The following is a 13,246-nucleotide window of genomic DNA, read 5'->3' as shown; positions in this document are numbered from 1 at the left end:
CATTCTCTGATTCTGGAGATCTAGTAAAATGCTTTCCAAAAATAGTCTTGATAGTATGTGTGCAGGACAGAGGATGAAACCTTTTTCCATACATATTTTATAGGGCAAATGGTGTTGGAAACACACGATGGCGTTATGTTGACAAGTGATTGTCCCTCACCATGAGTGCATGCTGCTCCTGTCTCCTCCCTTGCACAAGTCAGCTAAATATTAAACAACTGATGGTATATTGTGACATGCTGTCACAATATCAACACAAGGGGAGGGCAGAAATGAGGTCTGGGCTGTAGTGTTTTCAAAACCCTGCTACTCTTCCTTAGTACTAGGAAAAAGGAAGAAGGAAATTTTTTTTTTTCCCTCCCCTGGTAGGAAAGGGTATGTTTTTTCACTGTACTGCAGAGTCCAGCTCCAGGGCTCTGTGCTGGCTGCTGTCTGAATGGGCCAGTGTTTTGGCAAGGCTCTGGCTTGGCTCTTAGCCCATGCTGTTGTCCTTCTGCTTTGTTGGTGTGCTTGGACAGCTTCCAGAGCTAGGTCACTTGCAGTCCCACTGGTCTGGCACTGGCAACAACCCCTCTTCACAATGGCAGTGGTTTTCTTCTGTCACTTTCAGAGGGGAGGTTTGATTTTTATGACTAACAGTACAGAGATACTTGATTCTTTTGCGATGGGCTTAGCTGGAATACATGGGTGTTGTGATCGGCCCATAACTACTTTGTTGTGGAACAAAGCTGTGTCATTCACCAGAGGTCACTTCAAGGAAATTTTCACCTTATGAGCCATTCATTTGTTATTTGTTCTGCTGTGTCTGTTCTCAAACTTAAGCATTACTTTAAGCAGTCACTTTATGGTGTGAAGAACAAAATCAATAGCAAATCATTGATTGCATCATTTGTGATGGGCCTGGGAGTCAGGCTTAGTTTGGAGAACTTCATGGGTAGAGATTGAAGGGAGAAGGAGGGTTGAAAAGGACCCTAGGTCAGTCTGTCTTTTTTTTTTTTTTTTACCTTACCTCTTGCAAGTATTGACTGTGTAACTTGGTGTTTCTTTTACCTTCCCTAAGAGTTCTTTTACTGCTTGGTTGGTAACTCTTTTATCCTTTCTTTTTCTCCTGTTCTTTCTGCTTTTGCTTTTTTTTTGTATACACTTACTTGGGGCTAGCTGCATATATGGAAAGTAAGAGGTGGGCTATGCCTTGACACAGAAGTCCAGAGAACTGAGACTACAGCAACATCTTTCTCTGGCAGGAAGGAAGGAGGTTGTTTCTCATCCTTCCAATCCCTTACTAGATTAGGAGCATTTCCCCTCAGATAATTTTTGTTGTCCAAATCTATAGATTGGTATGCATTTTATGTGCAGTACTACTGAATTTTAGAGCACAAAATCAAGGGCTTTTAAGCACTTCAGTGCCACAGTGTTGTACATATCTAAGTTAAAGACGACTATTTATTGTTTTGTTAAACATTCTTGGTAGCCCTCTACTATTTTTACCATGCAACCTATTTCTTTTTGAGGGCATTCATACCTGTATGCAAACAGATTGTGCAGAACTGTGTGTGTCGGGTATGGAGCATCAGGGTTTAAAAATGGGATTCTATTAATCTGTAGTAATTTGTATTGCATTCTGAATGTGTTTGGTTTTTTCTAATTTGTTGTTCAAGTGGCTAGTTTTGGTTAGTGTGCAGGTCTCTTGAAGTGCAGTAGCACAAAGTGTTGTGTGCCTTAATCTTGCGTCCTGTTGAATTTAGGGTGAGCCAAAGGCTTACTCTTTCTATTGAAGATAGGGGAATAAAATCTCCATGCCCTGAGGTTGTATGGCTTGTGCAGTGACCACATTGTTCCGGGGAACTATGCAGTGTGTGTGGAAGTGAGGGGTTTGCATGCATGTATAACTCCTCCTTTTTTCCAAACTCCTTCTGCACTTGCACTCCTTGAGAAGCACCCCTTTTCTGCTTTCATGAAATGAAGTTTATGCTCTTCTGACTTGTAAAGCTGTCCAGAGAAGGTATAAAGGGGCAACTATTGCTCACTGGAATATAAAGGAATGGTACCACATAACTGTGGCAGTAGCAGTAGATTGAACAACTTGGTGGTTGTCAATTGAACTGTTTACTGAATCATGGTTTTGGCATGCTTCCATACCTGATGTGCTACAAATGCAAAGGTGAGAGGAATCCTGTCCTGCTCTCCATCATTCAACAGTCCTTCCTGGGAGCTGTGAAGACAAGGCAGTACTCATTGGCCAAAGGAAGTGCATAACCTCCTAATTTGCTGCATGCCCGTTCCTCTTTATGCACTTCTCTTTGCACATGTGGGGGTATAATCATCACCAGAGTTTGTTGCATTTGTAATGTATTTTTTATTCCTTTTTGCTAGCTGGCTTGCCTTTTGCAATTCTCGGTTCAAGACGTGTCCCCTTCCAGAGAGGAGTTTTCTGTAGTGATGAATCCATCCGATATCCATACAAAGAGGACACCATTTCTTATAAATTGTTAGCAGGAATAATTATTCCTTTCAGTATAATTGTTGTAAGTTAAACTTTTCTTCATTGCATTTGATTTCAGTGGGGGTGGGGGAGAGGGAGGAGGGGCAGTCTGTTAATACAGACTTTAAAAACTGTGTTCTGTAAGATTTCTCAACTTCAAAATAATGTCATTAGACCAGGTGCTAAAGCAGTAGAAATGGTGTTCTGGCAAGAATAATGAAAAGATTTTCTATAATTGAGGTCAAACAACTAGAATTATGTAACAGAAAAAGAATACCTTAGAACCATGGTGGCTTAATTGTATGGTCTGAAAGATAAAAACCTTCCTCCTTTACTGTATCAGTGAAGAGTAACACTAATGTATTTGAATCACTGTCAAGATTTTCTATTTTGGGAGGTACTACCTGCAGAATATGAGTTTGCATGACCTGTTAAGTCAGTATGTTTTATCTGCTGCAGAGTTATCAGAAGTACTTATCTGTGTGGAAATGTAACAACAGATAACATTTTTTAAATAGAAAAATGTTATGACTTCCAATCAGAACTTAACAAAAGCATACCTAGAATAAAAAGAACAAGAATGGGTATTTTCCCGAAAGTCAGGATAAAACAGCCCATTGTGTTAGAGTTACTGCTAGGGCTCACTTTCATATTGCACCTAACGGGCTTGAAGACTGGGTAATGTTCTCCTTCCCTCCTCTTCAGATCAGTGATCTGCATAGATTGCCTCTGCAGCTCCAGTTAAGAGATCTCCCTCTTTGACCACAGCTCCTAGCTCAGCTGAGCTGGCTCAAATGTATAGTGATTCTGTGTCCTTAAGATTTAATTACATGCTGTCAGCTGAGCTAACCTAATAGCTTACTATGGACAAAAGGTGAGATCCCACTATTAATCCCGTCTTTTTCTTCTTCTGGTGGCTTGTCTGAACCACTATAAACTAGTGAAACTCCTTAACCTGGCAGAAAACAGCATCTTTGAGCTAGGTTGAGTGGAAAGACTCCTGGAAGAATACCAGATGAGTACCAGTGCTGGTACAAAAAGTGGTGGGGGCATGGGCAGAGGGGAGAGCTGAACCTCATCAGTTAACCATTTAATGTCCTAAGTCTCATGGGACTGCACTTCAGTTACAGCAATGGGCCTTCAACAGGGGCCTCAAGATGTCTGTCCAGAAGTACTAAAAAGCATCAGACACCACTCATGGTGCTGGGTGACATTCCAGCTCATCACAGCTACACTTTAGGCAGAGTTACAACTTTCTATGCCAAATAAGATCGTTAAGTGTATAAATATTTATCCAAGTGTGTTTTGGGAATCAAAGCTGGAAAAGGAGCAGCTAAATGTAAACCTCAGTATTGGCCAGCTGTTTCCCTGGGCAAACAGGTTAAAATCAGGAGGGGTATTATGGCAGTCTCCGCTGCTTCTTGCGTAAGGACTGCATAGACTTTTATCTAGGTTCCAACTAGGTCAGCTTGTAGCTTATGTTTGTTCTTGGGTGGAATTTTTTTGCATAACTGTAGAAATGTGTGACTAGGAATCAAAACTGTGACTTACCTAGTTTTCCTGTTCTTGGAAAAACTGCTTCAAAAACTTACAGAAATACTTATGGAGCAGATAAAACTTGGTTTTTGAGTGTTCTGTTAACTGGCAAGTGGTTTATGCTAAAAGAATCCAATCTTTTAAGATAGGACTTCTTTTCACACTGTTATATAGTAACATGGTATGTTACTACTGTATCAGCTAAGAGTAGCAGTCACAACTGAAGTCCATATGGCTTGTTACCTCTTTTCTAGTAGTGGCTGAAACAGATGGGTGAGGAAGAACTGAAGAATACAGCAAGCAAAGGTTGATGTTTTGCCCTCTGTACTTTGCTACCAGTCATTTGCAGCTCAGGGACTTTCAAATCAGAAAGGGCTTCAATGAATACAGTAATTTTTAATGGATGTATTTCCTTTGAAATTATTCAGTTTCCATATGAACCTGTATGAACATTTAGCTAATAAAGTTAACATCGTAACACCAGGGATCATCTTTTTTATGAAATCAGGCTTTTCTGTCAAGATTGCTTTGAAGTCAGATGGTGAAAGCAAGTGTTGATGTCCTTTGCTCAATGCTTAGATTATTGAAGATGAATACATTTTGCAGGTACTGGATATCTGGATGCAGACAACATTGACATCACCGGATTTTTTTTGTCACCACAACTGAGAGAAGTGACCTTCTGGCACGTTTTACAGCAGTGTCCCTTTAAAAGGGATTCATTATTTACCAGTTGTGGCTGTGATATTTCTGATCAGCTATCTTTAAGTTTATATCCCCATGTCTCTGGGATAGGTAGATTCTGTATAAAAGCTTACCAACATCTACTTCACTGAAAACTTTCTCAGCTTTAGTCCATGCTCTGGTGATTGTGTGCTTCAGTCCATGTTTCAATATGGTGCGGGCTGTAAAACTTCAGTGTTCACACATCTGATGGGATTGTCTGTTTGCTTTGATGTGCAAAGCTGCTGACAGCTATTTTGTCTGCCCACGTGTCAGTGTGTCTAATAACGGCTTCATTCACCAAAGGTCTGGTTTGCTGGGATTCTGCACTTGTCACTCTCAAGTGACAGATGGAGCCATCACTTAACCTTTACAGAATTTTTGAAGATCACTTCACATACATGCATATAGCTCCCCACCCATCTGATAACCTGTATGAGTCAAGCCTTTCTGTTCAAAATGGGACTGTCTGGTTCAACATCCAACCAGTCTGGGGTGAAGTTGGCTTAAGGAAAAACTTACTTTCTGCAAAAGATAAAGTTTCAGGAAAACAAAATTAAATCTTGCTTTCTTGTCAACACTTGATACATGTACTCTGGGGATTCAGGGTGAAAAAATCCTTGGAAAGACCTCAATTTTCCTGAGGAATAGGATTTTTCTTTGTTTAAATAACTGGAAAATGGAGTCTAGACCCTTCAATACAGTCTCTTGCTTCACAAAAAAAACCCCAGTAACTTTATAATGAAATAGAAAAAGAATAGAAAAGTTTAGCTGAATAAGATATAATAATGGAGAAGACATTGCGAACTAGAGCCATGCCAAGTAATACAGATAAATGTTACTCTGAGAAGTTTTTGATTTTCAGAATACTTAAAACAAAGACAAGTTCAACATGCAGCAGGGTAAGGTACAAGGGGTTTTTTTCTACCTAGAATGTTTAAGGTTTGGGCATGGTTACTGCTGACTCTTGGAAAATTTAAATTTCCAGTTAAATGTTTGTAAAGATTATTAACCTGTGAGTCTACCTGTCTGAGTACTAGCAACAATGAGTAGTATCCTTCTTTTTAAGTGATTATCTTTAACTGTTGTCCTTATTTCTTTTTCAGATAATCCTAGGAGAGACTCTTTCTGTCTTTTACAATCATTTGCACTCCAATTCATTTGTCAGAAATAACTACATAGCCACTATTTACAAAGCCATTGGGACCTTCATTTTTGGAGCAGCAGCTAGCCAGTCATTGACAGACATTGCCAAGTATTCCATAGGTAGACTGCGCCCTCACTTCCTTGCCGTGTGCCAGCCCGACTGGACCCGAATCAACTGCACTCTAGGTTACATTGAGAACCTCTCTTGTCAAGGAGACAAAGCAAAAATCAATGAGGGAAGGTGAGTAACTAATTTCTGTTGGTTTTTTTTTTTTTTTACAATATGTGGGTCATGTTCAGTTTTGACTTTCTGTTTCTGAAATGTCTGTGCATCCTGATGAAGAGTTTGAAATCTGCCTTCAAAATTGGATGTGGAGTAGCAAGGGAAGTGGCTCAGGTTGAGAATGAAAGCCAACAAACCTGGATGTATGCATATAAAATATGGAGGACTGTTAAAAAGAATCTCTGCCCCATTTTCTCATTATTAGGCATTTCATTAAGGTAAATACTTATGTACCAGTTCAATTGCAGCAAGATAGTGGGGAGACAAAATGAAGCACCTGAAACACATCAGAGTTTTGTCACCTACAAAGAACAGTGAGTTCTATTGGCAATGTTAAAGTATGTTCAGAATAATTTCTGTTTAGAGTTGCTTAAGCTTTTTTGGAAGCTTAGCTTTAGAGAAACTCCTTGCCATTCTTTTTCCAGAAGACCTAGATACCCTGTTAGATTTTTTTTCTCTGTGTCCGTGGTTTTAACTACGTGTGTATAGGTTTTGCTCATTGTCCTCTGTGCTCATATGATGTTCTAGTACGTGTCCCCTATGGAACTTCCAGTAGCATGCATGGTATTCCTCAGCAGCCACAGGGGAATGCTGCATATTAATTTGGTGGGTGACCAGGTCCAGCTCCGAGTCACACACAGCAGCTGTCCAGCAGTGCCAGGATCAGTCTGTGTTTTGTATGGCTGTTGGTAGCAGAAGAGCAATTGTACAGATAGGTAGTATAGGAGATAATCCTAAAATGAATAACTTCATGCAGGTACTAAATAGACTGTTGTGGTTTAACCCTGGCTGCCAACTAAGCCCTACACAGCTGCTTGCTCACTCCCCCCACCCCCAGTGGGACTGGGGAGAGAATCAGAAGAGTAGAAGTGAGAAAACTCTTGGGTTGAGATAAGACAGTTTAACAGGGAAAGCAAAAGCTGCGCACAGAAGCAAAGCAAAACAAGGAATTCATTCACCACTACTTACCAGCAGGCAGGTGTTCAGCCTCTCCAGGAAAGCAGGGCTCCATTGTGCATTATGGTTACTTGGAAAGACAAATGCCATCACTCCAAACATACCCCCCCCTTTCTTCTTCCCCTAGCTCTATATGGTGAGCATGACGTTCTATGGTATGGAGTATCCCTTTGGTCAGCTGTCCTGGCTCTGCTTCCTCACAGCTGCTTGTGTACCTGCTCACTGGCAGAAAATGCCTTGATTTAGAGTAAGCACTACTTAGCAACAACTGAAAGATCAGTTTCTCAACATTATCCTCATACCAAATCCAAAACACACCACTGTGCCAGCTACTGAGAAGACAATTAACTCTATCCCAGCTGAAACCAGGACACAGACAAATTGAAGGATTTTTTTGAGAGATTGACATAGAAGAGTGTGCTTCACATGCAGCTTTTTTGTATTACTAATGCCCATAATCATGCTTAGTTGAAGATATTGTACTTTCTTGAAGATATTCTAGACAATGATGGACTTGCCTTGCCTGTGTGAAGCCCTGTAGAGTGAGAATATCCACTCATCAAGGTGTAACTTCAATCTGTTCCAGGAAAATTGATGTACTTGTGAAGACATTTAATGGTCACTTTCCATATTGCTGTCAACTTCAGTTTCTGGAAAGAGGCAGGATAAACAAAGGAGGATTTTCATGAACTATAGAAAACAAAGACTTTCTAAACAGCATGTGTGCCAGACTTTTAAATGTTACTGATTTCTCAAAGATTTGACTTCAGCAGAAGAACCTTAATTGAAATAAAGGAGATGCAGCCTCCCCCAAGATAAGAAATTGTCTTGGTGTAATGTCAGCTTTACAAATTTTAGTGTGGTGAGTTAGCAGAAGTGCCAAACCCTAACTCTTTAGAGTTTAAAAATGGCAACCTGTAACACAAGGTAGGAGGGAAATACAGATTTTGTTTATTACATTGTGGTGGAGGTAAAATGTTCAGACTTTTTTGCTTCAACTTGCTAGAAGTGGTATTTATTTTTATTCTACGTGAAAAGATACTTGTCTATGTTTCAAATGGAATGAGTCTCTAAAAGTTGCACATCTTCAGGTCCTTTGAAACCAGATTGTATGGCTTTCAACATGAAACGGTGGGGTCAAAATTCGATTTTGGCATATCTCTGACTCTTCAGGTGAACTTCTGCATCGATCTAAAAATACTTCTCAAATGCGAAGAGGGAAAAGGAGGGCATTTGAGTTCATTGTAATGACTAAAATGGTCCTGAAATAAAGCTGTTGTTTAGGAATGCTGAAAAAGAGTTCTTATCCTCAAACAAGGAAGCAGATTTTTTTTGTATGAGAATAACAGGGAGGAGCAACAACATAGTGATCTGCTTAGCTTTTGTTTGTCTCTGTGCAACTAGTGCAGTGAAATCTGACTTCCACATTGGAAGCAAGATTTGTCTGTCAACTCTTAACTGGTGAGCTGTTAGGTTTTTATTCTCAGCTACTCTTCTGTTCCCTCTTTCTGTTGTCCCTGTTGCTTCTCAAAAGTGATGCAAGAGGGGTTCTCCTTTTTGGTCAAATCTTGCCTTGAAGTGATGACTTCAGTGTGAGCTCACCTGTGGTGCTTTTGTGCTCAGCTGGGGCTTTTCCATGCCCAGGAAGCTGTAAATTGAGTGGTCAGAGAAGGGTGGATCAAAGTTGGGCCATCCTCCTGTAGAGGTGGGTGTCATGGATGCAGTGACCCATCCAGTAAATCATTCTGGGTTCCCTATGGAAACTGGTCCCTAATGAGAAAGGGTAGTTTCAATGATCTTGGGTCATGTGACTACATACCTTAACAGTTAATAAGCCACCAAGAAGTGGAAATTTGATTGCAGTGAGTTTTACAGCAAGTTGGAAGAGGTCAGTAGGCTCTGAAGTGGTAGCCCAGAGGTGAATTTCTGGATCAGCTGGACAGAATTATTAGTGGCAAACTTAACACCATTTATGCTTATTTGCATACAATAAATATGCAGGTAGAAATTCCAAGAAAGAACAAAGACAGGACAACCAGTGTTGCATATAAAATCACGTTCTGAACTGAACCTGTTATTCCTGTGTAGTAGTAGAGCTTAAGATTTTTTTTTGAATATTTTTAGAGATTTATGCTCAGTTATACAGTCAAAAAGACAAATCTTTGTTTACTACTTCTTAACTCACAGCAGGAAAACAATGCTTCCAGTGTAAAAAGCCACTGTGCTTACACTATGCGTATTGTACTCTTCTGTTTTGTTCTTTCCTCCCTTTTCATAATATCTTACTTATCAAAAGTATAAAATAGTTTTGCTACACAGCATTCCTGAGTAGATCAGAGCTCTTGCTCTGAACTAGAGTAAGTGGATGTGTTTTGAAGAGATTGGTGTGAGGTTGAAGTCTCTAAAGAGTGCTTTGGAAGTGGTACAGAAGAAGTTAAGTAATCAACAGTTGTTCCCATTTCACCCTACTAGTACAACTGGAAGGTGAAACATCTGAAGTAGTTTCTTATTTTTATTTTTCCCCACATGAAGATAAAGTAAACTGTGGAACTCTTTGCTGTGCTAGGATGTGTAAGTGTATATGTAGGTTCCAAAAGAAAAAACACACAAAACCCCAACCAACCCAACAAAACAAACAACTACAAAAAAACCAAAACCACAAACAAAAAAACCCAAACAAACTTCTAGAAAAGTAAAACCAAGAAAACAACCAATGTTTCTGGAAGCCTAAGTTATAGTTGGAGGTTGAGAGTGTTTTGGGTAAGCATCATTGCATATTTTGTCCCAGTACTGTTTTATGCAAATCTGATAACTTGTAACTCTTTGCATAGATCTGCTATGTTACAGCATCCAGGCATTGGGGGAAAGATAATCATTAGCCTTATTTTTATTGTTGATCAGTTAAAGTAGTATTAAAGTACATGATAAAATACATACATGGTTTATCATTAATACAAACCAATGGACTCTTATGTTTGGCCGTCTACGTTAATAAAGTGCCTGTTGGTTTTGGTTAGTTTCAGTAAGATTTTATTTTCTACACCTGAGCTTGATAAGCTTAGTCTTGCTGACTTAAGTATCTTGTTTACTCTGTACCATGCTGAAAACAGAGTCCTCTTCAGTTTTAAATAGCTTAGGTTCTCCTTGACAACTTCTATAGTGTTTGCACTTTCAGCACTACTGGTGGCTAAACTGAGGATCACACACACAGTTGTGTGCTTAGTAAATCTCATTCATATTTGTTGAAAGATGCACATAAGACCTGGCATATATTACTTGAAAATATGTAGCTCTTGCAGATCTCTAAAATAGGCATGGAAGTAACTAGTTATATTAAATTGCTAGTTAAGTATTAGCATTAGAAACTACTTCTGTGTGTCTCTGTAAGACAGCCCTTTCTTCAGGCAGTCTTTGGCATTGAAATCAAACTAGATGCAGAAGCTTGGTACAAGGTGCTTCACGACAGTTTGCTGAGGGTGAATGATGTACATGAACTGCATTCTCAAGCATCTATGAAGGTGTTGCTAGGTTTGATGTCAACTAGTTATGTGTAGAGCTTTGCAACATTCCGCTTGCATAAATACGAAGAGTAGTAACTCAGTAAAGGTGCTTGGGCTGTGAAGGTGATTTTATTGTTTTGAGTATCAAGATGGTAAAGTTCTCCTTGAAGCACGTAACACAGTTGAGTAAGACACATATTTTTTAAAATTTCATTGCACTGGGCAGAAGGGTACAGGACTTGTCATGCTGTTTCTCTGCTGGGGGACAGTGGCATGTTTCATTTAGTGTTTTAGAAAAGTTTGATAAACAAGCACAAATTTTAGTGTCTTATGAATGAAATCAAAGCCAATAGGTCTTCATGTGATCTGGTGCTAGCAATTAGCATGCCACTGTTAGTATGCCATTATGGATTGTCTCTAAGGTACTTTATTTAGCACCTATAAAGGTAATGATTTGCCAAATGGCTGTTTCTTTTTCCAAATAGCAAAGTAGGGCTCAGTAAAATAGGTGGGTGTGCTGGCAGGCTATAACCCTGACCAGGCAGGGGTGTGAGTGAGCGCTCCCTGCTATTCTCTGATCTCTGGCTTTTGTAGCTCCCATACTTTTTTCAATTCATCCTTCTTTTTTGGCTTGCTACTGCTTACCTTGGCCTGGCTTTGAGTGGCTTGCCAAGACACCCAAATCCCTCAAAGAGGGGTAGGCAGAGAGGATGCCAGAGGACAGATGATGACTTCCTTATTGGTAACTAAAGGGCAAACCTGTCTGTTCCAGCCAGTCCATGGCACAGTGTTCCGTGCATTCCATTTGTTAGCATTCTTGCATATGAAAGACTTGATTGAAACAACTGTGTTCAACAACAGGAGCTGTGAATTAATATTTTACTGTTCCTCTGGTGAGTATCCTTTGCTGTACTTGTTTATCTGTCTAAAATGAGTTTATAAACAGTGAAGCTTGACTGTCTTTAGAGTAACAAAGTAGAACTTTAAAAGTGTCTCTTTTTCTCTAGTACGGGAATTGTGAAGTAAGTCTTAAACACTCAGAAACACTTGATTTGTCTGGAAAAAATTTTTTAGGCTTCTGGAAGTGGGGAGGAAGGCAACTTAAAAGCTCTTTGCATAGTTACACTTAAGTGTATTAGGCTTCATGACTTCCAAGATGGTGATGGGGTGCCTTCTAACTGTATTGTTAGACTGTACTAATGTATTGTGTGGCAATGTTAACTGATTGTTCCCAACTAATACTGAGCAGTCAGGAGTTGCTAATTCTACCTGGATCACTTTTGTGCAGACAAGCATTGGTAATCCCTAGGTAGCAGGATCTGGAATCCAGAATTCCAGGTTTGACCAGGCCAGCCTGAACCTGGAAAAGGTCAGTCTTAACTGTGTCTGTAAACTTGGAGTATCATCTTAAGCAAAGAATGAGTATTTCTTAGTGTTTGTAAAATCCAATCTCCAAGACAGTAAATGTGGCTTAGGTAAATGTTCTGTCTGGGTTTTTTTGAGGAGCATGGGAACTTAGTCATGGCACAGTAGGCTTTTCTCTCCAGTTTTATAAAATCCTTTCTACAAGCTGGTAAAACCTACCAGAAATCAAAACAGAACCCCCAAGCCCTTCAACAGAAAAAACCCAAGCTAGAACAAAACCTTTCCCAAAGTAAGAATAAAGAACCTTCAACAAACCAAGCTTCTGGTGTTGAAGAGTTGTGCGTAACTGCAAGAACACTTGAGTCTCTTAATTATCAAACAATGTAGCAGGTACTATAGACAGCTTACAGTATTTTTAGAACTTAATTTAGGATTGTGCTGTCACTTTGATTTTATATATGTATAAAATCATGTTATAAACTTGGCAGCACAAATAGCACATTAAAGCCTTGTGTAAAGGTCAGGTATATTGAATCTGACACTATTTAAACACTTTATCCACAAAATGTTAAGAATAAACATTGTAGCATGAAGTGTGCAGTATTATTACTCAGTGTCCTCTGAATAATTTCAGGGACAATAATATACTGAGGTGGAAATAAATGGTTGTAGTTACTTTTGGTGCAAATGATGCCTCCCTAGAACTTCAAAACTTTAAAGCATACTTCCTTAAATTTTCTGGGTTTATAATTGCTTCCTGGAGTAACAGTAGGAAAAAAGTAGGTTTGTAGTATCTGTACTCAACAAGGAGTGTGAAACATAACTGCTGCTAATGCTTTGTTGACCTTACAACCTTTGAAAGCAAAAGGCTTTTAATGAATGTGTTGCTCTTCCTGACATGTTTAGTGTACCTGATTTGCTTGTTGTGTGTAACGGTCATGTAAGTCTCTGAAACTAATTGGGACCAATCAGTTCAGTGGATAAAAGGTTAAGAATCAATTCAGATACCTGAATGCTCGGTTATGAAGTTAGATATCCTTGCCTTGAATTAACATAAATCTGTATTTTTAATACTGTATTTTAGGAGAATTGTTACCTGCAGATGATGTTGACAACTTTTTTTTTTAAAAAAACCTTTCTAAAATGTTACCAGGAACAGTGTTAAAACATTTCAGAAAATGAACACGCTGGCTTCTTTTAAAAGCTAATGTCTTCTACACTTTTGAATATACCTTAGAGAGAAAATTCTTAATC

The 13,246-nt window shown here is 39.2% G+C and overlaps 1 protein-coding gene across 2 annotated transcripts in view; it reads left to right on the top strand.

The window, feature by feature from the left end:
- PLPP1 (phospholipid phosphatase 1) overlaps positions 1 to 13,246 on the top strand; it is a 67,936-nt gene that overhangs the window by 28,465 nt on the left and 26,225 nt on the right. Inside the window, exons 2-3 of one of the 2 annotated variants that reach the window (XM_055699667.1) lie at positions 2,374 to 2,525; positions 5,848 to 6,128. In XM_055699667.1, coding sequence (XP_055555642.1) covers positions 2,374 to 2,525; positions 5,848 to 6,128 — 433 coding nt within the window. The remainder of the gene's footprint in view (positions 1 to 2,373; positions 2,526 to 5,847; positions 6,129 to 13,246) is intronic. The other variant, XM_055699666.1, reaches the window with a different exon arrangement.

The sequence above is a fragment of the Falco cherrug genome, chromosome Z, assembly GCF_023634085.1.
Source record: "Falco cherrug isolate bFalChe1 chromosome Z, bFalChe1.pri, whole genome shotgun sequence".
Classification (NCBI taxonomy): domain Eukaryota; kingdom Metazoa; phylum Chordata; class Aves; order Falconiformes; family Falconidae; genus Falco; species Falco cherrug.
Note: the sequence above shows the minus strand (reverse complement) of the source record. Positions and strands in the feature narration are given on the sequence as shown.